Genomic DNA, 25,226 nt, shown 5'->3' with positions numbered 1-25,226 from the left:
TTTCAAGAAGGAATTGGATAATTAAGCACATAAAGAAAATAGTAATGCATGACTGCAGGGAAATGGCAGGGCGGCATGGTGGCACAGTGGTGGGTGGCACGGTGGTTAGCACTGCTCCCTCACAGCACCAGTGGCCCAGGTTCAATTCCGGCCTCGGGTCACTGTCCGTATGGAGTTTGCAAGTACTCCCCAGGTTTCCCCAGGTGCTCCGGTTTCCTCCCACAGTCCAAAGGCGTGCAGGTTAGGTCGATTGGCCATGCTAAATTGAGCTTAGTGTCAGGGGGATTAGCGGGGTAAATGAGGGTTACGGGAATTGGGCTTGGGTGGGATTGTGGTCGGTACAGACTCGATGGGCCAAATGGCCTCCTTCTGTACTGTCGGGATTCTATTCTATTCTATTCTATTTTTATGGGATGTGTGCCAGCCCAGCGTTCTGTTACCCAACCCAAATTGCCCTTGAAAGGAATTGCTTAAAGGTTAGTTCAAGCCTGTTCAAAGCCTGAACCTAAAATAAAAGAAAACCTGAATCATTGACAGATCCACTGAGAATTTCTAGCCCTGCCACAACAGGTTTTCCCGCAACAGATGTGACGATCCATTCAAATCCCCAGTGACTTCGGTGGGACTGGTTGATTCCACCCCCACCTCCCAACCTCACCCGTTCCCACCCCCACCACAGCAGGAGAGCTCAGAAAATCCCATCAATAGCTTTTAGCTACCTTCACCCTTGCAGAAGCAAAAGCTAAAAATTGGGGAAAAGGGAAAGTGGAAAATGGTGGCAGACACACTGCAGATCAGTCAGCACCTGAGGAGAGGGAAAAAGAGTTAACAGGGACGATCTTACCAAAAGAATTCAAAGTGTCGAATGAGCGTGAAAACAGGAGAGTTTCAGATTCATTTCTTCGGTGAGACCACAAATGCAATCTTACGCCACTTAGTTCAAAACATAATGCACAATCTGATTCTTGTCAGTAAGGGGAGGGGGCAGGGCCTAAGCTCACCAGAAAGCCGGCTGCTCACACTAGAAGGCACAATTGTGCATGCACAGATCTCCTTGTTCTGTTGCACAAAACAGGGAGATCTGTCAGTCACCTCCCCCGCCTGGATAATGCCCCCCCTCCCCCTCCTTCCACCCCCTCCCCCCCCCGCCCCAATAGCATCCCAAGCTCACTAATTATATTTAAATTTGAATTTAAATATTTAAATCAGCTTTGCACCCTGAAATCCGGGCCCGGTAAAATCTCGAGAGGCAAGAAATGCTGAATGCAAATTAGCTGGCGTGCTGTCTGCTCAACCTTGTACCAGTGGTTGCATTTTAAATGTAGTTAATTGACTGTCGCGCATTCTGGGAGGCCCTGTAGTCATGAAAGGCGCTATAGAAATGAAAGTTATTGCTCTCTGCCCCCCCCCCCTCCCCCCATCCAAGTCAATTGTGTTGAAGTACAGTTTCACTAATCTCCAGTAACAAAGGCAAGTGGTCATTCATCATGTGTGTGTGTGTGTGTTTACCCAATGGTCAAAATGGGCAAATAAACTATTTGACCATGGAAGGGTCACAGCAAAGTCCCGGTTATACCAGCACAGACCCAACAGCAATGCACAAAAGAAAGAAAATTTACAGTCAGCTACTGGGCAAATTTTCCATGGAGGTTTTTCTGTCCCCCAATAGTCGGTTGTATTTTTTTTTCCCCTGAGAATTCCACCGCTCTTCCACCAGAGCTCTACGGCCGATGTATAGGAGAACCTCTGCTGGAAAGACGCCCTCCTTAGCGCCTGCTATCAGGCAGAAAACACACGCATCTTCACGGAGTTGCAGTACTCAAGAGGTTAAACAGTTCTGTGTTCACTCGCGATAAAGGACATAAAGCTTATATTTTACATCCCCCTCCTCCTCCCCAAGAGTGTGAGAGCACAGCGTCGGGTTTTGAGAATTAGGCATTTCCAGCCTGTCAGAGTAAATCAATTGCTTATCAGTGCTGCACTGCCTGAAAGAATTCCATTCGGGTTACATTGGCTGCTTCAGAGAGGAGAAAAAAAGCGAAGCGAACCGCTATTGAGCAAAGGATGGCTGCTTTTATCCGAATCCACTGCGCATTCCTTTCTGGGCTGCTCAGAACGGTTAGAGTCTGGAGGTTCGAAGAATGGAGTTTTGTTTTCTGAATCTCTCCCTTTGAAAAGGATAAAATTGAAGATGCTTAGAGAAGCAGTGGTTTGTGTTTCCATGCCTTAAAACTAAAGGTTGGAGCCACTTTCCAGCGTGTGAAACAATGAGATGCATTGTAGCATTCATTACTGTGTTAGTGCCTGGAATCCAATGAATCAGTTCCATTATTGAAGCTAGCACCTTCACTTCACAACGCTGAAAATTACATTGAAACGGTGCAGCGACTCTGTGGAATAAATTGGATTTGGCATTGTACCAGGCAGACTTTACCCATTCTGACCTTGGAATCCCTGAGAAACTCCCAGTCTAAACAATATATTCACCTCTGCTAGTCTATTCAAAGGACCAGCACTTTCCCTGAACTGTACACAGATAGTGGTGAAGGTGAGATTAGTTTACAACTTGGAACTGTGAGGGAAATGCAGAGTTCAACCCTCATGTTTTACTCGCAAAGACATTTTGTAACCCATTTCCGCACTCAGTGCTTTTGGGGCCAGCTAACTTTCCAGTTTCTGGCACTCCTCCCTGAGTGATGGAAATACAACTAAGTTGGCCAGCAGTGACCCATCATTGCCCTGACAAGGCGGCTTTAAACTTGTAAGGCACCAGGACAAACTAGAACAAAATTGTATTTCCTTTCATTCAGGTGGAGGTTCAATATGTGATTCGATTCTTGAATTGAGTGCGGAAGAGGTGATACAAAGACCACAGCTAAATTGCCTGTTGCTGCGCTGCTGAATATGAAAGTGACACAGGTCCTTATGGAGCCAGGCGACACACAAAAAAGATTCAGCCTGTGGGGGAGCCAAGGTCACATTAGGAGTCACTCTGAGAATTTTCTCTTGTACGCTGACTTATTATCATGACAGTGGTACCTGCATTTCGAATGAAGATTGCTTGGATCACTTCAAACTATAGTAGGGTAGACCATTGCCTGCTCAACAGCACACTGGGAGGAATTCTACTTCGATAGTGTGGGGAGCAGAGGGGGAGGCAGAGTTTGATCAAAATTGAAATAAGTGACTCCAACTACCCTTATGGTTTCTATGCAATTTAGGTACAAATTAGGGTCGAGAACAAGAGACGCAGGTTTAAGGTAACTGGGCAAAAGAGTTAGTGGCAACACAAGGAGAAGCTATTTTTAAACAGCAAGTGGTTAGGATCTGGAATGCACTGTGGTGGGGGCAGATTCAACTCTGGCTTTCAAGGAGGAATTGGATAATTAAACACCTGAAGAAAATAGTAATGCATGACTGCAGGGAAAAGGCAGGGCGGCACAGTGGTTAGCACTGCTGCCTCACAGCACCAGGGACCCAGGTTCAATTCCGGCCTCGGGTCACTGCCTGTGTGGAGTTTGCACGTTCTCTCCTTGTCTGCGTGGGTTTCCTTTGGGTGCTCCGGTTTGCTCCCACAGTCCAAAGATGTGTAGGTTAGGTTGATTGGCCATGGTGAATTGCGCCTTAGTGTCAGGGGGATTAGCTGGGTAAATGTGTGGGGTTATGGGAATAGGGCCTGGGTGGGATTGTTGTTGGTGCAGACTCGATGGGACGAATGGCCTCCTTCTGCACTGTAGGGAGTCAATGATTCTAATAGCTAAGTTGCTCTTGCACGGAGCCAGTACAAAGATGATGGGCATAGTGGCCTCCATCTGTACGGTAATCTGTCTAGGATTCTATTAATCTATGGTTCCATAACGAACGTTGCCAGCCATCACTGATTAAAGTGGCTTTTTTTAATCATAATTTTGTTTTCAACCTTTTTAATCACACTTCACCAAGTTGCTCACTGTGTGTTGGCTTGGATGCTGAAACTTCTGAAAACCCATTGATATCCAATCTGTTAATTGTCGGAAAGAATCCTCTATCCTGCCACAATTCCTGTACTGTCCACACCCACAATTATTCTGTTGATACTTTTAACAGTTCATGCGCTTCTGTTCAAATGGATGTTACTGCTTTCTTCTCTCCCTTCTATCCTGAGAAATTGGACGCATTAAAACAGGGGTGGAAAACTGAATAAATTGCTGATCATTGCCAATGCTGTCTGTTGCTCGAAATGACCCATTATTAGACCTCTGGCATTTGTTGTAGTTTACCCTTTCATCAGTGATACAAACAATTCTCCAGCACTGTGTTTGAGGTCATTCATGCCTCCCCCACGCCCCCCCCCCCCCCCCCCCCCCCCCCCCGCAACACGATTTCAGAAGCAACAAATGATTCTTAGATTGAAGCAGTCATTTTGGACGATTGACTTGCATGGTAGAGCTTCAAACCTGGCCTTCAGTCCCTTGCTGTCTTATCTGGCTTCTGTTTATCGAACTGCCTATGAGTAAACTGAACAATTTTGGTCCCCTTCTCGAAGGAAATATGTACTGGCATTGAAGGAAATCCAGAGACGATTACTAGGTTGATCCCGGCTAGGGAGGAATTTTCTTTTGAGGAGAGGTTGAGTAGGTTGGGCCTGTACTCATTGGAGTTTTTTTTATTTTAAAAATATACTTTATTCATAAATACTCTGAAATAAACCATTACAGAAACGACGTTTCCAATCATTACAAACAGTGCAAAAAACAGTCATATTTACAATTTCCTTAACTTCAATATTTGACAGTGCTCAGTTCCAAGACGTTACAGACATTACATTTCAGTTTTTCAACAAACTGTACACATTCGTCACATTTCACTGTGTGCTGCTTTTACAGAGTTGCACACAGTTACGCAGTCCGAGAGTTTTTTGCAGTTACTGGCCCCTCAGTCTGCTTTGGTTGAAAGGCTTTAAACAGTGGCCTTTCCCGTGCCTTTGCGGCGGCTGCCACAGCTTGAGAGCGCCCCTCAGCACTAGTCCTAGACCTTGAAATGTGCCGGTCTGCAACACTCAGTCGAGGACAAATCTTTGCACTGGAAGATCAGCAAGTTTCGGGCGGACCAAAGAGCGTCCTTCACCGAGTTGATGACCCTCCAGCAGCAGTTGATATTTGTCTCGGTGTGCATCCCCGGAAACAGCATGTAGAAGAATGAGAGGCAACCTTATTGAAACATATCGGATTCTCAGGGGCTTGACAGGGGCATACTGAGAGGATGCTTCCTCTTCTGGGAGAGTCTAGGACCAGAGGGCATCATTTCAGAATAAGGAGTTGTCCATTTAAAACAGACGAGGAGGAATTTCTTCACTCAGCGGGGAGGAAATCTGTGGAATTTGTTGCTGCAAAGAGCTGCAGAGGCTGAGTCATTAAGTGTATGAGAGAGACAGATTTTTAATCAGGAAGGGAATCAAAGGTTATGGGGATAAGACAGGGAAGTGGAGTTGGGGATTATCATACCAGATCAGTCATGATCTCATTGAATGGCAGAGCAGACTCGATGGGTCAAATGGCCTACTCCTGCTCCAATGTCTTATGGTTTAATCTATGCTGAAAATCATTCATAGAGGGATTTTCTGTGCAACCCTGCTAAAAAAGAACACATCCCATCTGGAATTTCCTCTTTGCCATTCTCTCTCCACTGCTTTAAGATGCTCTTTGAAACGTATCCCTTTGACCAAGCTTTTAAAGTCTCCTGACTAATACCTGCTCCAACATTTTACCTGATAATATTTGTGTGAAGCACCTTGGGAATTGTTGCTGTGTTAAAGGCACTATGTAAATGTAAGCTCTAGATGTGATCTTTGGGTATCTTACAACAACTGTCAGGTCTACATCTGCATCATCCTATAACGTCTGTAGTTCGGCTCTGTTTAGGAAGGGACATGTTTCCTCTGACATTAACAAAAACTGGGGTCCATTTTACATAGTGTGCTTCAGTACCTTGGGACACTTTACAACATTCAAGGTGTCATAGTAATGCATGTTGCTGTTCCGACATTATAGAAAACACGTGAATGAAACAATATTAATAAGAGCGTTTTACATTGCGAAATATTTGAATCTAGAATTGTGCTTTTGGTGAATCCTTTCTGTCTGCGATGGTAGCTTGTTGTAGACAGAACGGGCACCAATTGACTCTGTAATCCTGATTAGGGGTAAGGGTGTGGGTGTCTGAAAAACCCACGATAATTTGTCCAAAGTTGGGGGGTGAGGGATAAAGCAAAGAAGAGCGTTAACTTCCATGTTCTTTGCCCTTCTTTCTAGTCTCAGCGCCGCGTTACATTTCACCTGCCCGACGGCTCCCAGGAAAGCTGCAGTGATAGTGGTTTAGGAGACCATGAACCAGTAAGTGGTGGCACGCTGATCTCACACCCTCTCCCTCTGGTTCAGCCGCAGGACGAGTTCTACGAGCAGGCTTCCCCAGACAAGAGGACCGAGGCCGACGGCAACTCTGACCCAAATTCTAGTAAGTGACCACCATTTTCTTTTGTTCTCTCTCCTTTCCGGATGTGGCTGTTGTGAACTGGAAATGTACCTAACCTTGCCCACGTTGGCTTTCAGAGCTAACCCACAGCGCCCCACACCATCCAAGGGCCCTGAGCTCAAAGTTTTGATTCTGATCACCTTCCTTTTTGATTTTGAATGCGCCCAGAAAACTGTGTGTGGAGCTGCTGCAGGTTTTATTGGCTGCAACGCAATATTATTAAACCTTTGTTTCTGCACAGCATAAAGACGGTGAGGGGGATGGAGGTGGGTGCTGGGGGGGATGGAGGTGGGTGCTGGGGGGGCGGTGGTAATTGATGTTTTATTGCCAAACTTTAAAGGGAGTGAGATGCCTCTTCCAGTAGAAATGTTTAACTGGAGACTGTCTGCTTTTCTCCCGAGTTAATGACCCGCACCATCTCGTTCTCAGAAATCGTACGGGGGTTTGGAGCTGTGAGTGCCTGGAATTTGATTAGCGGCTCATTAAGCAGGGAGTAAAGCAGGCAAACCTCCACTCTTTGCTGCAGGAGGAACTCCACTTCTGCATTTCTCCCAATATTCGCATCATTAAACAGGGTACTGTGCTCCAGATTTACTCGCTGTGTGTTTTTCTTCCTTTTGGAACTGTGCTACATTATACCAACAAGAGAATACCATAAACATTTTGACTATTTGTATATTTTAGGAAGATACATTGACTTTTGGATACCACCTTCCACTGATTGGTGATTTCTCTTTTATGCTGACACCACTGATTCTGGGGATGGTCTCCTTGCATTGTAATGTTTTTTTTTAATGGTGAATTGGCTTTTGCAACCCGATATTTGCTGTCAGCTTTTTGGATACTTATTCTGGGCTAAACATGAATAAGCTGTCATGAATCTTGTTCTGGTGCTGCTTTTAATGTATTCATGAATCGTGGTTAAGTCATTAGCAGTAAATGATCCACTTGTTGCCTATCGAGACTTGATTTCAGCTCATTTGAACTGTCTCGTGCTGATTAAATTTCAAAGCTGTACAATGTGATAGTTTGCAGGTTCCACGCAAGTTTAAAGGATTGGTTCCCTGCCTTGTACCTCTTGGTAGCATCATCGTTCCACCCTCCTCAGTGAGCTGAAAGTAGAGTTTCTGTCTCCATGTCATAATGACACAGAAGGTGTCAGGTTTGAGCCCTGATCTGTGGTAAGTTAGCAGATCGCAGTTAGCGTAGCAGGAGCTTGTTTACTTTCTTTCATAAAAATATCTGCGTGAAGCTTCCTGTTATTTGTCACTGCCATCCCGTTCCTGTTGGAACTCCACATATATGACCATTGTCATTAGCTTTGATGAAGTCACTGGGTCTCAATGATGTCATTGGTTTCCATGATATCATTGGTCCCCAGTGATGTAATTTGTCCCAGTAACCCCAGTGATGTCAGTGGTCCCAGTAAACCCAGTGATGTCAGTGGCGAAGTGATATAATTTGTCCCAGTGATGTCATTGATCCCCATGATATTATTGGTCCAATTATATCATGGGTCCTAGTGATGTCATTGGTCCCAGTGATGTCATTGGTCCCAGTGATGTCAGTGGTCCCAGTGATGTCAGTGGTCCCAGTGATGTCAGTGGTCCCAGTGATGTCATTAGTCCCAGTGATGTCATTAGTCCCAGTGATGTCATTGGTCCTAGTGATGTCATTAGTCCCAGTGATGTCATTGATCCTAGTGATGGCATTAGTCCCAGTGATGCCAGTGGTCCCAGTGATGTCAGTGGTCCCAGTGATGGTTGGTGTGGGAGGGATGGGCGTGGAATGTGGCATTCCCACTTGGTGGGGGCTGAGGGGTGAGGTGGGCAGGGGGGGATGCAGCATTCCCATATCAAATGTAAAAACATAGCGAGGATTCAAGGGCAACAAGATGCCCGTGCAGGAATTTTTTTTTGCTTGCTTTTAAATGTTTTCTTTTTCTTTCCTTTATTTAGAAAAAGGGAATTTGAATGCGCGCGCTGAGCATTTTAAAATATACTGGCTCAGTGAGACTGGAAATTCCATGGATCTGCCGTCTTTCCTTAAAGTTAACTGTGGCATATTTGACATGTGGCATTATAGTAACGGCAAAAGGAAATAAAGGGTACACTTTAGAGAGAAATAGTTTGTTCATAACAATCCACCAAGAGCCAGAGACTGCGCTGCATGAGTGAGTGAGTAAGATTGACCTTGACGTGCCATTTATTTTTGTTTAAACCACTGTTCCCCAATTTGTGTCGCGTCCGTAAAATATGTTTCAATTTTTTTTGACAGTTTAAGTGAGCCTTTCATCATTTTTTCAGCAGTAACAGGATTGTGAGAGTTGGAACAGTGATGTTGAGAAACACTGGTGAAACCAGGAGAGAATTCACTGCTTAAAATTCCAAAAGAAAATGAGGGTTTTCATGGAGATGTATTTAAATATTCAGAGGCCATGACAAACAAGTGGTTGATGTAAAATGAGGACGGTCCCATCAGGAACATTTGAGGTTGGAGAGCAGTAATAATAACTGATTGTGTAGTTCAGTGCTGGCACCGACTACTCATCCAAGCAGAGTGTGGGCTGTAAATCAAATGATGAGGAAGGGTCTTCTTCAGATTCTTTCCTCTAACCAAGGGTTGGATGCGGTGTTGCTCCAGTCACATCCACATATGTACATAGGATATAGGAAGAGGGGGTCACACAGTCAATAAGATCATAGCTAAACTCAGAGAATCATGGAATCTCTACAGTGCAGAAGAAAGCCATTCGGCCCATCAAGTTTGCACCGACCACAATCCACCCAGGCCCTATCCCCCTAACGTCACGTATTTACCCTGCTGGTCCCCCTGAAACTAAGGGGCAATTTACCACGGCCATTCAACCTAGCCTGCACACCTTTGGACTGTGGGAGGAAACCAGAGCACCCAGAGGAAACCCACGCAGGCATGGGGAGAATGCGCAAACTCCACACAGACAGTCACCCGAGGCCGGAACTGAACCCGGGTCCCTGGCACTGTGAAGCAGCAGTGCTAACCACTGTGCCACCTTATCATCCCATGTCAGTAGCTCCACTTTCCTGCCTGTCGCCCATAACTCTTGACTCCCTTATAGATCAAAAATCTATCAAACTCGCCCTCAAATATATTCAGTGACCCAGGCTTGCTGATGGGAAGAATTCCAAACACTAACAACCCCTTGAGGGAAGAAATTCCTCCTCATCATCTTAAATGCGTGGCACAGTGGTTAGCACTGCTGCCTCACAGCTCCAGGGACCCGAGTTCGATTCCCAGCTTCGGTCACTGTCTGTGTGGAGTTTGCACATTCTCCCCATTCTGCGTGGGTTTCCTCCGGGTGCTCCGGTTTCCTCCCACAGTCCAAAGATGTGTGGGTTTGGTGCATTGGCCATGCTAAATTGCCCCTTGTTGTTCTGGGATGCATAGGTTAGAGTGATTTGGTGGGGTAAATATATGGGGTTACGGGGTTGTCAGTGTAGACCCAATGGTCTAAGTGGCCTCCTTCTGTAGTGTAAGACCATAAGACATAGGAGCGGAAGTAAGGCCATTCGGCCCATCGAGTCCACTCCACCATTCAATCATGGTTGATTTCAACTCCATTTACCCGCTCTCTCCCCATAGCCCTTAATTCCTCGAGAAATCAAGAATTTATCCATTTCTGTCTTGAAGACGCTCAACGTCTCGGCCTCCACAGCCCTCTGTGGCAATGAATTCCACAGACCCACCACTCTCTGGCTGAAGAAATTTCTCCTCATCTCTGTTCTAAAGTGACTCCCTTTTATTCTAAGGCTGTGCCCCCGCGTCCTAGTCTCCCCTGTTAATGGAAACAACTTCCCTACGTCCATCCTATCTAAGCCGTTCATTATCTTGTAAGTCTCTATCAGATCTCCCCTCAACCTCCTAAACTCCAACGAATACAATCCCACGATCCTCAGACGTTCATAGTATGTCAGGCCTACCATTCCCGGGATCATCCGTGTGAATCTCCGCTGGACCCGCTCCAGTTCCTGAGGTGTGGGGCCCAAAATTGCTCACAGTACTCCAAATGGGGCCTAACCAGTGCTTTATAAAGCCTCAGAAGTCCATCCCTGCTTTTGTATTCCAAGCCTCTTGAGATAAATGACAACATTACATTTGGTTTCTATGATTCTATGAAATGGGAAACCTCTTACTTTGAAACTATGTCTCCCTCTAATTCTCGATTCCCACATGAGGGGAAACATCCTCTCAGCACTCACCCTGTCAAGCCCCTCAGAATCTGATATATTTCAATAAGTTCACGACTCATTCTTCTGAACTCCAATGAGAATAGGCCCAAACTATGGAAACTTTCCTCAGAAGCAGTAACAATACTGTAAGCAATCGCCTCACTGTGATTAGGTTTCATTGCTAAGTATGGGGTCATACTTGGTAAGATCTGTTTGAAGGTTTTACAGTATATTTGTTAGTGTCACAAGTAGGTTTACATTAACACTGCAGTGAAGTTTCTGTGAGAATCCCCTAGTTGCCACACTCCGGCGTCTGTTCGGGTAACACTGAGGGAGAATTTAGCATGGCCAATGCACCCTAACCAGCAGTTCTTTCGGACTGTGGGAGGAAACCGGAGCACCCAGAGGAAACCCACACAGACACGGGGAGGACGTGCAGGCTCCGCACAGACAGTGACCCAAGCCGGGAATTAAACCCGGGTTCCTGACGTTGTGAGGCAACAGTGCTAACCACTGTGCCACTGTGTGATCTGGATATTTTCGGAGGTGACTGGCCACAAGTCCGCATCATTGGGAGAATGCCATGGATGTGTCACACATCTGGCTGGTGACCACCTTCCAAAAACATTTACCTCTTGCTTGGATCACCTGCTTCTTCCACCGTTTTAGACTTCACAAATTTAGAGGGGTGATATTCCCTATCAACACCAAACAAAGCGGATGGTACCCTCGTCAGCTGAGGAGAGCTACCAGGGTTTGCCCGTTGGTGTGCCACACCAACTGTTTGGAAGCATAAAGTGAGAGCTCAAGTCTCTATTGGGCATCAGTAAACCTTATCCACATTCAAAGCCGGAGTGGGTGGCTGGTAATAACGCTGTGATGCTATCCCTGTCATAGAGAATTTAGCACCATTTTAAGTTACAAAGTTTACTTGTAATAATAATAAAACCATGTCATTAAACATCCAGTAAAGTCTGGACCCAATCTGGAAGAATTTGATGCCAACGCTGTGCCATATTAGAAACACTTCCTATTTTTAAGATTAGCAGATGGAGTATAATGTGGGACCACTTTGTCTGGAAGATTACAAAAGCAGTATATTATTTAAATGGAGAGAGATTGTGAAACCTGGTGGCACAGAGGGATCTGGGTGTCCTAGCCTTTACATGAATCACAAAATGTTAACCCGCAGGTGCAGCAAGTGATTAGGAAGGTAAATAGAGTGCTGGAAATGGACTATAAAAGTTGCAAACCTTTACTGCAGCTGTACAAACCTCGGTGAGACCAGATCTGAAATACCGTGTACAGTTTTAGTCGCCTTATTTGAGAAAGGGTATAAATGCATTAGAAGCAGTTCTGAGAAGGGTCACTTGACTCATTTCTGAGATGGAAGGGGCTTTTCTTATGAAGAATGGTCAAACAGGTTGGGCCTATACCCACTGGAGTTAAGAAGAATAAGAAGTGATCTTACAGAAACATATAAGGTCCTGAGGGGAATTGATCCTAATATACCGAAAGAATGTTTCCACTTGTGGGGGAGAGACTAGAACTAGGAGATAAAGTTTAAGAATAAGAGGTTTCCCTCTTAGAGGGCGGCACGGTAGCACAGTGGTTAGCACTGCTGCTTCACAGCTCGAGGGACCTGGGTTCGATTCCCGGCTCGGGTCACTGTCTGGGTGGAGTTTGCACATTCTCCTCGTGTCTGCGTGGGTTTCCTCCGGGTGCTCTGGTTTCCTCCCACAGTTCAAAGATGTGCGGGTTAGGTTGATTGGCCATGCTAAAATTGCCCTTACTGTGTCCTGGGATGCATAGGTTAGAGGGATTAGTGGGTAAGTATGTAGGGATATGGGAGTAGGGCCTGGGTGAGATTGTGGTCGGTGCAGACTCGATGGGCCGAATGGCCTCTTTCTGTGCTGTTGGGTTTCTAAGATTTTAAGATAGAGATAAGGAGATTCTTTTTTCTCTCAGCGGGTTGATAGTCTGTGGAACTCTGTTCCCCAGAAAGCAGTAGAGACTGGGCCATTCGCTTTCTTCACGGCTGAGCTGGATAGATAGATTTCTAAGAGACAAGTGAATCAAAGGTTATCTGAAGCAGACAAGAAACTGGAGTTGAGACATAGCTAGATCAGCCTTGATCTTATTGAATAGCGGAGCAAGCTGGAAGGGCTGAATGGCCTACTCCTGAGCCTAAGTCCTACTACACCCCGCTCATGTACCACTGAAACAATCATTTTGTGATTGGCACACGATCTGACAGTGCCATGATCTGACAGTTCTTGGACGAGATTCTGGAAATCAATTGCCGTCTGGAAGCAGAAACAGGCCTGAGAACTGTGGTTGCTGTTAGATGATGGTGGAAAAGTGGGGAATGGAAATGGGATGAAGTTAATCAAATGCACATCATGTTCTCTTGTAAGAAAGTTTGGTATTTTACTGTTGTTGATTGATTAAACATTTCAGGTTAAACATTATATACATGCTGACGTTACCAAAAGCAACACTTCAATTACTTATTTTGCATACCTTACTATTATTTTAATGGAGGTGTTGGCTCATTTAAAACTAATTGTTTAAGGTGTCCATTAAAGTAATGAAGAGGCAGCTGTCCTGCCACTGTTAAGAATGTGATAACATCATTGACAGTAATCTTTAGACTGAAGACTCAAACGGTGTTTTTTATTTGACCCTTGCATGAGGTGAAACCCTAAGGTATTGAAACTGTTTTCTGTCTTGCAGTGTACATGTCTTCATCATCTAATAAGTTGTACAGAGTCTCTACAGGTACCTGTAATACATTTGTAACATGATTTGTTTTGATATGAGAAATACGAACTGAACCCATCTCAGAGGATTTCTGTTACTTCATGAGCACCAGAAGAAGCCTCTATGGTTTTGAAAGATCCTCTAAGTGCGGGTTGGGGATAGAGAGCACTTTCCCAGTTTGAAAATGTTTTTGAATGCCGGTTTTTAAGTAATAATCCATCTTCCTCTTACCCTGCTCCATGCATTACAAATACTCTGTTCCCCCATGTCTTTTTTGATTGTTTCGTGTGATTTGTCTGACCTTATTCTCAGTGGTCCATGGGATGTGCACTCTGTTGCCCATTCCACTTGCCCCTGTGTATGATTGTCTGAAGTTTTGACTATGGAGGGGGAGGGGGTTAATTTTCACTGGACATGGAGATTCTTGTGTGCCAAGGTGGGGGTGAGGTCAAAAAGCAGGCATTTGAGCATGCTAACATGCATTCAGCTGCAACAACGATATTTAGATTCATCCAATTTTTGGATCAATTAATTTTAAGGGACAGCACTGTCAGGAAGTGGGATGAGTTTCTGACATGGCACTGAGTGTCTACAGGTTAGGTCCAGGCTGCACCAGATGCCGAGTAGAGTTTCATAACATTATTTGGGTAAAGGATTCTCAGCAGTAAACCCCTGAGGAGTAACACTTTCTGATTGGTGGCAGCCACGGCTCGATCAGAAGAGTGTGGTTTTAAACCCCGCTCCATGTCGCTAAAGCCCAGAATCTGGGCTGACCCATAAATGAGGGAGTGCCGCACTATTAAAGCGGCCAACTTTCAGATGAGATACTAAGCTGAGGCCTCCATGTGCCCTCTAAGGTGGGCGTGACAGATCTTATGGCCCAATTTGGAAGAAAAGAGGGAGCCTCTTGTCTTGGCCAATATTTGTTCTCATTACATTGCTGTTTGTGGAAAATTGCTGACTGCTGATTTTCCTGCCTTGTTTCCTACATTTGAAGAAGTATTTCACTGGCTTGTGAAGTGTTTTGGGGTGTGCTGAAGACGTAAAAGGCGCCATATAAATATTAGCCTTTCCTTCTTTGAATGATTCCGGTTTTTTGCACCAAGTGTCCTTGTGGCCTGTGAGTGAGCCTACCTGATTAATGTCAAAAAATGACAAACTATAATTGACTATTTAAATGTTGGCTCTGTGTCCATAAACCAGCTTCACAACTGCCAAAGCTTATTTTACTTAGAAACCTGGCAGCGGGGAAAGAAAGGAACTGTTTGCGCCATCAGTATTGGCTCGGTTGCACCTCAGATCTATCAAGTAAAAGGGTACTCGGCGAACACACTCATTTTTACTGATGCCTGATATATTTGCTGGCAGAAGCTTGCTAACCAGGGTGAAGGTTTTAGATTTTTTTTTAAGTTGCTCCTTCCCCACAGTCAAATTGACTAATTTTCGACTGACTTCCTCAGAACACATTACTTGCAGATTGAAAATTGATTTACTGCACCTCGAGGGAGAGTTGTTAAATTATCCGAGGACATCAGCATATGATTGCTGTGGTCATACTTTCATTCACATGTACGGCTTCTCTTTCTAGCCTCGCTTATAGCTCCACGGGGATTGGGCTAAGTTCAACTTAAGACTATCCTTTTAGCTTCAATCAAGATTGTACAGGTTGAGTCCTAGCGTTAATGCATATGGCTGTGCAAATTGTTTTATTTGATGGGCAATGTTCATTCACACACCTAAATGTTTACGCAGGCTGCTTGTTTTTTGCAGGGACGTTTTAAGTTTAAGTTTATTTATTAGTGTCACAAGTAGGCTTACATTAACACTGCAATGAAATTACTGTGAAAATCCCCGAGTCGCCACACTCCGGCGCCTGTTCAGGTACACTGAGGGAGAATTTAGCATGGCCAATGCACCTAACCAGCATGTCTTTCAGACTCTGGGAGGAAACCGGAGCATCTGGAGAAAACCCACGCAGACACAGGGAGACTGTGCAAACTCCACATGGACAGTGATCCATGTTGGGAATCAAATGGGAAGGACAATGACATTTTCAAACCGGTGTTTAGTATCTGAATCAAAGGAGAAAGAGACTCTGGGTGGGATTTTCGTGCCCCACTCATCCCAAAACCGGAAAATTCCGCCTGAGGTCAACAGACCTTTGCATGGTCCGTTCCCTGTCCACTACAATTCCCATGGCGGACGGGACAGGAAAATTTGCCCCACTGTCAGATAGTTGGTGTAGACTTAATGGCCCGAATGGCCTCCTTCTGCACTGTAAGGATTCTATAATTCTGTGAGAAGGCCAAGAAATGCCACTTGTTGTTATAAACCCCCCCCCCCCCCAAAACCCCCGTGCCTGCTATGCTCCCTGTGGCCGGGTGGGATGGGAAAACTCCCCCTCTGAATCATTGGTTGGAGTGGTCGTTGCAAAGAGTTTATTGTATTGAGGATGACATTCATATTGGGCCTTGTGACATAGAATCATAGAATCCCTAAAGTGCAGAAGGAGGACATTTGGCCCATTGAGTCTGTGTCAACCGCAATCCCACCCAGACCCTACTCCCGTAACCACGCACATTTCCCCTGCTAATCCCCCTGACACTTGGGTCAATTTAGCCTGGCCAATGCACACATCTTTGGAATGTGGGAGGAAACCGGAGCACCCGGAGGAAACCCACACAAACACAGGGAGAACGTGCAAACTCCACACAGAGAGTGACCCGAGGCCAGAAATGAACCAGGGTCCATGGTGCTGTGAGGCAGCAGTGCTAACCACTGTGTCACCGTGCCATGATTCAGATGCCTTCAGTCACATGCATCTCTTGAATCCTGGCTTGTAAAACCCAGGCGACTCGGTTTAATTTGAGATTATACATGCTTTGTTCTGTTTAAGTCACAAAGGATTGGAGAAGGGTTGGCAACCTTCCAGGATAGTCCTGGAGTCTCCAGGAATGAAAGATTTATCTCCAGGGCACTGCTTTGAGCAACGAAATCAATGGGACATTAAAAGATTCCCTTTTTCTTCAGTCTTCTTTGAACACTTTAGTTTAATAATATTGGAGATGGATAAAAGACTGTTTGACTGGAAGGGTTTGGGGACAAGAGACCATATGGTGAAACTTCCCGGGATATGTCCAGCCAAAGTTGGCAATCCTAGCATGAAGGATCGGAAAATGTGTTATTCCTGGTGCTGTTGCTTTTTTAATGAATTAATCCTAAACCAAGCGCTATCTCTGTGCAATAATACTCCCCGGTGATAGAGAAAAGATATAATGCTGACATTTGAAAGTATCTCAGACTTGAAAGTCCAAATTGACGCCAAAGTGAAGTGGTATGAGTCTCCCTTTTCCTCATTTTGTTGGAGCGTCAGGCTTCACCAATCCATGGGCCCGACACTGTGACAGAATGCTTGAGGTCTGACCTCCCTCTGGCAGAGCGAAAAACCAAGAAGGTAGATCATGTTGTCGTGGTAATGTCACTGGGTTAGTCACCCAGAGGGCCAGGCCAAGGTTCCAGAGATAATGGTTCAAATTCCACCACAGCAGCTGGTCGAATCAAAACTCAGTTAATAGAATCGGGAATTGAAACATAAGAAACGTAGAAACTAGAAGCAGCAGTAGATCATTCGGCCCTTCAAACCTGTCCCGCCATTCATTCTGATCATGGCTGCTCATCAAATTCAATATCCTGATCCCCCTCCCCCTCATATCCGTTAATCCTTTGGGGAGGCCGAGTGGTATTATCACTGAACTATTAATCCAGAAACTCAGATCTGGGGACCCGGGTTCGAATCCTGCCACGGCAGCTAGTGAAATTTGAATTCAATAAAAACATCTGGAATTAAGAATCTACTGATGACCGTGAAATCATTGTCAACTGTCGGAAAAACCCATCTGGTTCACTGATATCCTTTGGGGAAGGAAATCTGTTGTCCTAACCTGGTCTGTCCTACATGTGATTCCAGAGCCACAGCAATGTGGTTGACTCTCAACTGCCCTCGGGCAACTAGGAATGGGCAATAAATGCTGGCCAGTCAGCGATGCCCATATCTCATGAATGAATAAAAAAGAAGAAACAAAGCTAGTCTCTATAATGGTGACCATGAAACAAGTTGTAAAGTTTATTAATTAGTCAAAAGTAAGGTTTACATTAACAATGCAATGAAATTACTGTGGAATTCCCCTAGTCGCTGCAGTCCGGCACCTGTTCGGGTCACAGCACCTAACTAGCACGTCTTTCAGAATGTGGGAGGAAACCGGAGCACCCGGAGGAAACCCACTTCAATCGTCATGAAAATCCATCTGGTTCACTAATGTAATCTTCAGAGAAGGAAATCTGCCATCATTAATGGGTGTGGTCTCCATGTGACTCCAGATCCACAGCCATGCGGTTGACTCTTAACTGCCCTCTGAAATGACCGAGAAAGCCATTCCATTTTAAGGACAATTAGGGATGGGAAACAACCGTACAACCTCAATCCTTTGAAAGAATTATTTTTTTAAAAGCGCACAAGCTTATCATTGAGCTGCTGGTTCTCTGGCTGAGGAATTATTTTAAACTTTCACGGTGATGCTGCATGTGTGTTGCTTTTAGAGAAAGAAAGCATCTGTGGTTAAGTATGGAGAAATGTAGATCTCTGGTTGCACGCTAGTGTCTTAAAATGGAATGTCATCGAACTGACTGCCTCAGAATACAATGCTACAGGCTTTCATTTCACAGACCCTTTGAGAGAAAAATATTTCCTGTACATATGGTAGGACAGCCCCTTGCCTCTTCCAGCTATCCTTGTGATGTCCATCATCCAAAATCAGCAGTGCCAGTAAACATGAGGCTTCTGTTCACTCGCATTATGCCCAGGGAACGTACAGAGATGTGTAGCCACGGAATGCTTCTTGCTTTTAGATAGATAGATACCCTACAGTGTAGAAAGAGGCCATTCAGCCCATCGAGTCTGCACCGACCACAATTCCACCCAGGCCCCATCCCCATATCCCTACATATTTTACCCACTAATCCACACATCTCAGGACTCTAAGAGGCAATTTTAGCATGGCCAATCAACCTAACCCGCACATCTTTGGACTGTGGGAGGAAACCGGAGCACCCGAAGGAAACCCGCGCAGACACGAGGAGAATGTGCAAACTCCACACAGACAGTGACCCAAGCTGGGAATCAAACCCAGGTCCCTGGAGCTGTGAAGCAGCAGTGCTAACCACTGTGCTACCGTGCCGCCCTTTTGCATGCAGTGTTTTCAGAACCTGTTACGAGTCGCCGTGTTAGGGGTTAATCGTGCAGAAATGCCTTCAAAGGACACACAAGTTTTCGCAATGTTATTTTTTTCACTGGGGTGCCAGCTACGTTTGCCAAACTTTTGCAATCTTCTGGAGGAAGGGAACACTCAGCTTTAGCGTAGTTGCATCTCACATGAGTAATTTGATGGTTTAGGCACGATTTACATGATCATGTGTGTTTATCAACAAAGAAATGAAAATGGGCAAACGTTTCGAAACAAAGGACAGGCCATATTTTAAGTTGAGTCCATGAATTTCTTTTTAAGTAAGAAGCCTCAGAGCACCAGGTTAAAGTTCGGAGCACTGCTCCTTCATCAGTTCGTGATACCAAATAAACCCGTTGAACTTTAATCTGGTGTTGTGATACTTCTTACTGTGCCCACCTCACGCAGGCATCTCCACATCTTGTTTTTAAGGTAATCAGTTAGTCATTCGTAAAGGACCAAAGATGTTGTAAGGGTTGTTTGGTTTTCACAGAAAGGTCAGGAGGTTTGTATTGTTGTACGTAAATTGATTATTGCTAGTCCATGACTAAATACATATCCACAGTGCAGCCCTGTAAGGGTCGCTGTCTTCATGTTGACTCCTTCCAGAGTCTACTCCACAGGCAGTCAACTATCTTGTGACTCTCCATATCACAGTGTGCCTGGGACTCTTCTTCATTCTCACATTAACCCCTACTTTGCCAATTGCGCTTACCCTACAGTCGGGACAGGAATAGACTATTCAACAACACCCTTTCCAGAATCTCACCACCATTCATGCCGATGGGATTTTCCTGGGTGCCAAATTCTCCAACATCATGCAGCAGGAGCGTGGCATGAACGGGATGGTGAGATTGTGTTTAAACAGCACATTTGACTGAATAAAATGTCCCAAGGTGCAAAATGTGCCGCTAAACCATTTAAGAAGATATAAGGACAGGGTTACCAAAAGGTTAATCAAAAAGGTTAGTTCAAAGGCTGAAAATAAAGCAGGATTCCTTAGCTTCGGGCCCAGGCAACTGAAGACGCAAGCACCAGTGTTTGAGTGACTAAATTTGGAGATGCTGGCCAAAATGATATAAGCGTAGATACCTCAGAGGGCATTCTGCTGGAGGAGATTACAGAAATAGAGAGGACTGCAACCATCTGAGGATTTGAAAATAAAGGATGAGGATCTTAAAATTGAGGCACTCTACGGCTTGTGCTTGTTAAAAACATGGGGGAGATGATGCCCTCGTGGTATTATTGTTAGACTATTAATCCAGAAACTCAGCTAATGTTCTGGGGACCTGAGTTCAAGTCCCGTCACGGCAGATGGTGGAATTTAAATTCAGTAAAAATCTGGAATTAAGAATGTACTGGTGACCATGAAACCATTGTCGATTGTCGGAAAAACCCATCTGGTTCACTAATGTCCTTTAGGGAAGGAAATCTGCTGTCCTTACCTGGTCTGGCCGACATGTGACTCCGGGGCCACAGCAATGTGGTTGACTCAACTGCTCTCAGGCAACTAGGGATGGGCAATAAATGCTGGCCAGCCAGCGACGCCCATGTCCCACGAATGGATTAAAAAAAAGCTTATCTATGTGGTAAATCCATGTGCGCCAGCTTGGTTTCATAACCCATAGCTCCTCCCCCTGTTGTGACAAAAATCTGCCAGTCTTAGTTTTTACACCTTCAATTGCCCTCCCTCTCAGCACTCTGAAAGAACCACTAAAGGGGTGAGTGCTTGATCAGCAGAATGGAATTAGAGCAGATAATTGATGTGAAGAGATCTATTGCACAATGTGATGGATCAAGAGCATCTGCACTGAAGCTTTCTTTAATTATATGTACATTTTTGAAAAAGGGATTATCCCTTTAAGATGCGATCTGCGTGCATCCCTTACCTCATGTGGGTTACAATAGTCATCTGTAAAACCCCAACTTGCGGTTTGGAAATCAAAACTATAAAAGTAAAAAGCAAGCACCCCAAAGAGGGGGCATGGTGGCACAGTAATGAGCATGGCTGCCTCACAGTGCCAATTCTGGCCTCGGGTCACTGTCTGTGTGGAGTCTGCACATTCTCCTCATGTCTGCGTGGGTTTCCTCTGGGTGCTCCGGTTTCCTCCCACAGTCCCAAGATGTGCAGGTTAGGTGAATTGGCCATGCGAAATTGCCCCTTACTGTCAGGGGTGTTAGGAATGGGTTAATAGACCTTCCAAATAAGTCCTAATTTGATGTCAATTATTCAATAAAAATCATTGATAAAGGGGTCACGGGGGTACTATTTTGTTCATGGAGGATTGTGTGTGAAGTTGGATCAAAGAAATAAAGCTATTTTGTGAAGAATCAGAACTCATGTCTCCTTCACTCTCCAGCAACCTTGAGGCTCAAACAAGGGGGACTAGCAGGGTAAATACTTGTGGTTCCGGGGATAGAGCCTGGGTGGGATTGTTGACGGTGCAGGCGCGACGGGCTGAATGGCCTCCTTCTGCACTGTGGGGATTCGAAAGAGTATCTTGTTTTTCTCTTTCAATGGTAGGGAACAGAAACAGATATTTGGTGACATTGATTTGGAAGAATAAAAATGTGCCAGAATGTGGCATTAACCCGCAAGGGGTTAAAGCACAATCCTTACAGAAAGATGTGAATAAACACAGCTATTTCCCTTCCACTATCGTTCCTTCCTGTAAGGAGCTCAGCAGGTATTGGCATCCCGTCTACAGTCTATTCCCTAGCGTCTGATAATCATTTTCATATTTCTTTATGAAAATTGCTGTGAGTGAGTAACTCCATTTATTTGCGATTCTGGCTTGGCAATGTCTTTCATGTGGGCTGAGCAGAGGGCTAGCTGCATTAATAATCTTAATGGAATTCTTTTGACCTGCTGCTTGAAAGTATTTGAAATTCTGTGTTTTTTTTTATTTTGTTCAGCCGCTTTGAATGTGTGAACTGGTGAATTTGTTCCAGTTAAAGAAATGTTTTACTTGGAACGCATGCCTTTTATTTAAACTGCAAGATTAAATGACGTGATGAATAGTGTGTTATTGCTGGACTATGCCGATCCCAATAATATATTATTCAGTTCGTCCTCCAATTCTTCCCCCCCCTCTCCCCACCCGGCTTTATTCCCATATGTTATTGAACCAGAACAGCTTTTTAAATTCAATGAATCGCTTGAATGGATTTGCTAATTTCTGCTGATCAAAAATAACCCTTTCCCTCCCTTCTTTCCATCCCCTTCCCTCCCCGCCCCCCCGCAAAAATCAATGTGATTTGTATGTTCCCAATACATCCCAGGATGCTCGACACAACACGAGAACAGCCCTTGTTTGCGCAGCAGTCCAGGGCTGTTCCCCACCTGTGCTGTTTGTGCACCCTCGGTGTGACCCTCTGAGAGTCAGTGCCAATGTCCTATCTAAATTAATCGCGAGCGAATGTACAAAGTGAGGCTCTATCTATTGGCCCCATCCTTACTACCAACTCCCACTATACATAAAACCGTGGAACCATAGAATCCCAGCAGTGCAGAAGGAGGCCATTCAGCCCATCAACTCTATACTGACTCTTCAAATTGAGCATCTTACACGAGCTCACCCCCCCCCCCCCCCCCCCCCCCCGCCCCCGCCTTATCCCTGTAACCCCGTGCATTTATCATGGTCAGTCCACCGAACCAACACATCTTGGAACACTAAAAATCAATTTACCATGGCTAATCCAGCTAACCCATGTATCTTGGGACACTAAGGGGCAATTTACCATCTCCAATCCGCCTAACCTGCACATCTTTGGAGTGTGGGAGGAAACCGGAGCACCTGGAGGAAACCCATGCAGACATGGGGAGAACGTGCAAACTCCACACAGTCTCCCAAGGCCGGATCGATTTCAGGTCCCTGAGGCAGTGATGCTAACCACTGTGCCAGCGTGCCGCCCCATCTTCTGTGCTTTATCCTTTCATATCTCTTGTCCATTGTGCAAGTTCAGCTCTCGCTGTGATCTCTCACAGATCCTGAACACATGCCAACCTGCACGATTTTACCTGGGGTTCCAGCTCATGACAATACAATCCCAAGTGTGTGCTCACAGGAGTTTGTCTATCAATTTTCTGTATATTATAAATAATCATTTAATTTCTGTGCAATATACCATCTAAAAGAACACGGTGTTCTATGTCACATTGCAAGCTATCAGCACAACGTTGGGAGTAATACCCACTGATAATGGTGCCATGACCTGTTCAATTGGTGAACCCGATGCTTTGTCGCACTTTCATCAACACTGCTCTGTATGCATGTGCCAAGTGATGCCAAGTGACCTTCTTGCAGTGAGCAGAGTCGACCATATGGAGACGTGGCCCAGGGCTGCTCTTTCACCAGGCACCTTGTTGAGAATGGCATCAGAAAAGCTGAGCTGGACCAAAATTGTCCACCCTCTTGATCCGTCAGAGGACGCTCATGGGAATTGCTGATGTTTAAAGTATGAACTCAGATAAACACAAAGTGATGATCATGAAATTGCAGGCAGCAGTCTACTCCAAGCAACGTTGACTTATCACAAACACTTTTTGTATCGCAGAGATCATGTTGTGATCCCAATATTAGCTTAATTTATTAATTTCATCATAAACCTTCTAATTTCTGAAATTAGATGAAAAGTTCTGTTCCTCAAGATAAGAGAAATTAGTGTGTTAATGAGGTTTCACTTACTTTATGAATGAATTGGAGATAGAGCTTTTCTTTACATCCAGGAGTGTATTTAAGACAGAGATAGATAGGTTTTGATTGGTAAGGAGATCAAAGCTTATGGGGAAAAGACGGTTGAGAAACATATCTGCCATGGTCGAATTATGCCACGTGGCACAGTTGCACTGCTGCCTTACGGTGCCAGGGACCCGGGTTCAATTCCGGCCTCGGGTCACTGTCTGTGTGGAGTTTGCACATTATCCCCGCGTCTGCGTGGGTTTCCTCTGGGTGCTCCGGTTTCCTCCCACAGTCAAAGATGTGCGGGTTAAGTTGATTGGCCATGCTAAATTAACCCTAGTGTCAGGGGATTAGCAGGGCAAATATGTGGGCTTACACATGTGGGTGGGATTGTGATCAGTGCAAACTCTTTGGGCTGAATGGCCTCCTTTTGCACTGTACGGATTCTATGATTCTATGAATGATGGAACAGACTCAATGGGCTGAATGGCCAAATTCCGTTCCTATATCTTATGGTCTTAAGACCTCATATTATTTTCACTGTTTTGTGCACTGCTCTGTGTCTTGCTCTCTCAGAGGCTGTTGGTCATCTGACACTGATCTCTTGCATACTGCATCATGAATGTCATTGTCAAAATAACGGTGGCTCTATAATTAGCGCTGCAAAATGTAGCCGTTTTCCATTTCTTCCACCTAGTATCTGCCCGCTGTGCCACAGCTGTGTGTCTCCACACCATCTTACTGTCTGTTTGATGCCCTGAACCCATGTCAAATGGGAACAGCCCAGAATTCGTTGCACAGCTGAGAGGTCCATCCGATTGGCCAGCGCTGGGCCCAATTTTCTGTACAAAATTCTGAAGGTGCAAGTGAAAAGTAAATCCTGTCAGTACAAATCAGGCAATTTCTGGCATTGACATCTTCTCAATCCTGCTGAAAACTAGGAATGGCATAAATGCCACCTCTGGATGGGAGGATGTTTACTTGGAGCATGAACACTGGTGTAGACCACTTGGGTCAAATGGCCTGTTTTTGCACTGTAAATTCCATGTCATGCGTTGTTGATATGTTGGCTATCTTGCCAATGGTCCTTGGCCTCTCCTTCCCCACTTTCAAGCCAAAATAGTTTTCATGGACTAAGAATCTTTTAGCGATCCACTTAAGAGTTACCTGACAGATCACTGAAGCTGTGAGGACTTATGGTTAATGAAAAATGGCCTTACACGGAGAGATGGCCTCAAATCCTGTTTCTTTTTTCAGTTGACTTGTGAAAGATTCCAAGAGGGGCGGCACAGTGGTTAGCACTGCTGCCTCTCAACGCCAGGGACAAGAGTTCGATTCCTGGCTTGGGCCATTGACTGTGCGGATTCTGCACGTTCTCCCTGCATCTGCGCGGGCTTCCTCCGGGTGCTCCAGTTTCCTCCCACAGTCTGAAAGACGTGCTGGTTAAGTGCATTAGCCATGCTAAATTCTCCCTCAGTGTACCCGAACAGGTGCCAGAGTGTGGCAACTAGAGGATTTTCATAGTAACTTAATTTCAATGTTAATGTCAGCCTCCTTGTGATTCATTAATAAACAATACTTAAATCCAGTGGCCATTGAGATCCCTCATTTTTACCCCACATCTTCCTTCATCTTTTACTCTTTCCCCAGTGATCAACATCATCTACCATGATTATTATTAATTTGACCACCCACTGATGTATAAAGCTTGAATCATGTGTTACCCCAGAGCATCATATGCTCTGTTTCTCTATTTTACCATAACAGACAAAAAAAGGACAACC

The 25,226-nt window shown here is 45.1% G+C and overlaps 1 protein-coding gene across 1 annotated transcript in view; it reads left to right on the top strand.

Annotated features, from left to right (window-relative positions):
* Positions 1 to 6,006: 6,006 nt before the first annotated feature.
* The window catches only part of LOC144499984 (protocadherin-9-like), a 303,988-nt gene continuing 284,768 nt past the window's right edge, over positions 6,007 to 25,226 (top strand). Inside the window, exons 1-2 of the mRNA XM_078222720.1 lie at positions 6,007 to 6,036; positions 6,291 to 6,492. Coding sequence (XP_078078846.1) covers positions 6,007 to 6,036; positions 6,291 to 6,492 — 232 coding nt within the window. The remainder of the gene's footprint in view (positions 6,037 to 6,290; positions 6,493 to 25,226) is intronic.

The sequence above is a fragment of the Mustelus asterias genome, chromosome 10, assembly GCF_964213995.1.
Source record: "Mustelus asterias chromosome 10, sMusAst1.hap1.1, whole genome shotgun sequence".
NCBI lineage: Eukaryota > Metazoa > Chordata > Chondrichthyes > Carcharhiniformes > Triakidae > Mustelus > Mustelus asterias.
Note: the sequence above shows the minus strand (reverse complement) of the source record. Positions and strands in the feature narration are given on the sequence as shown.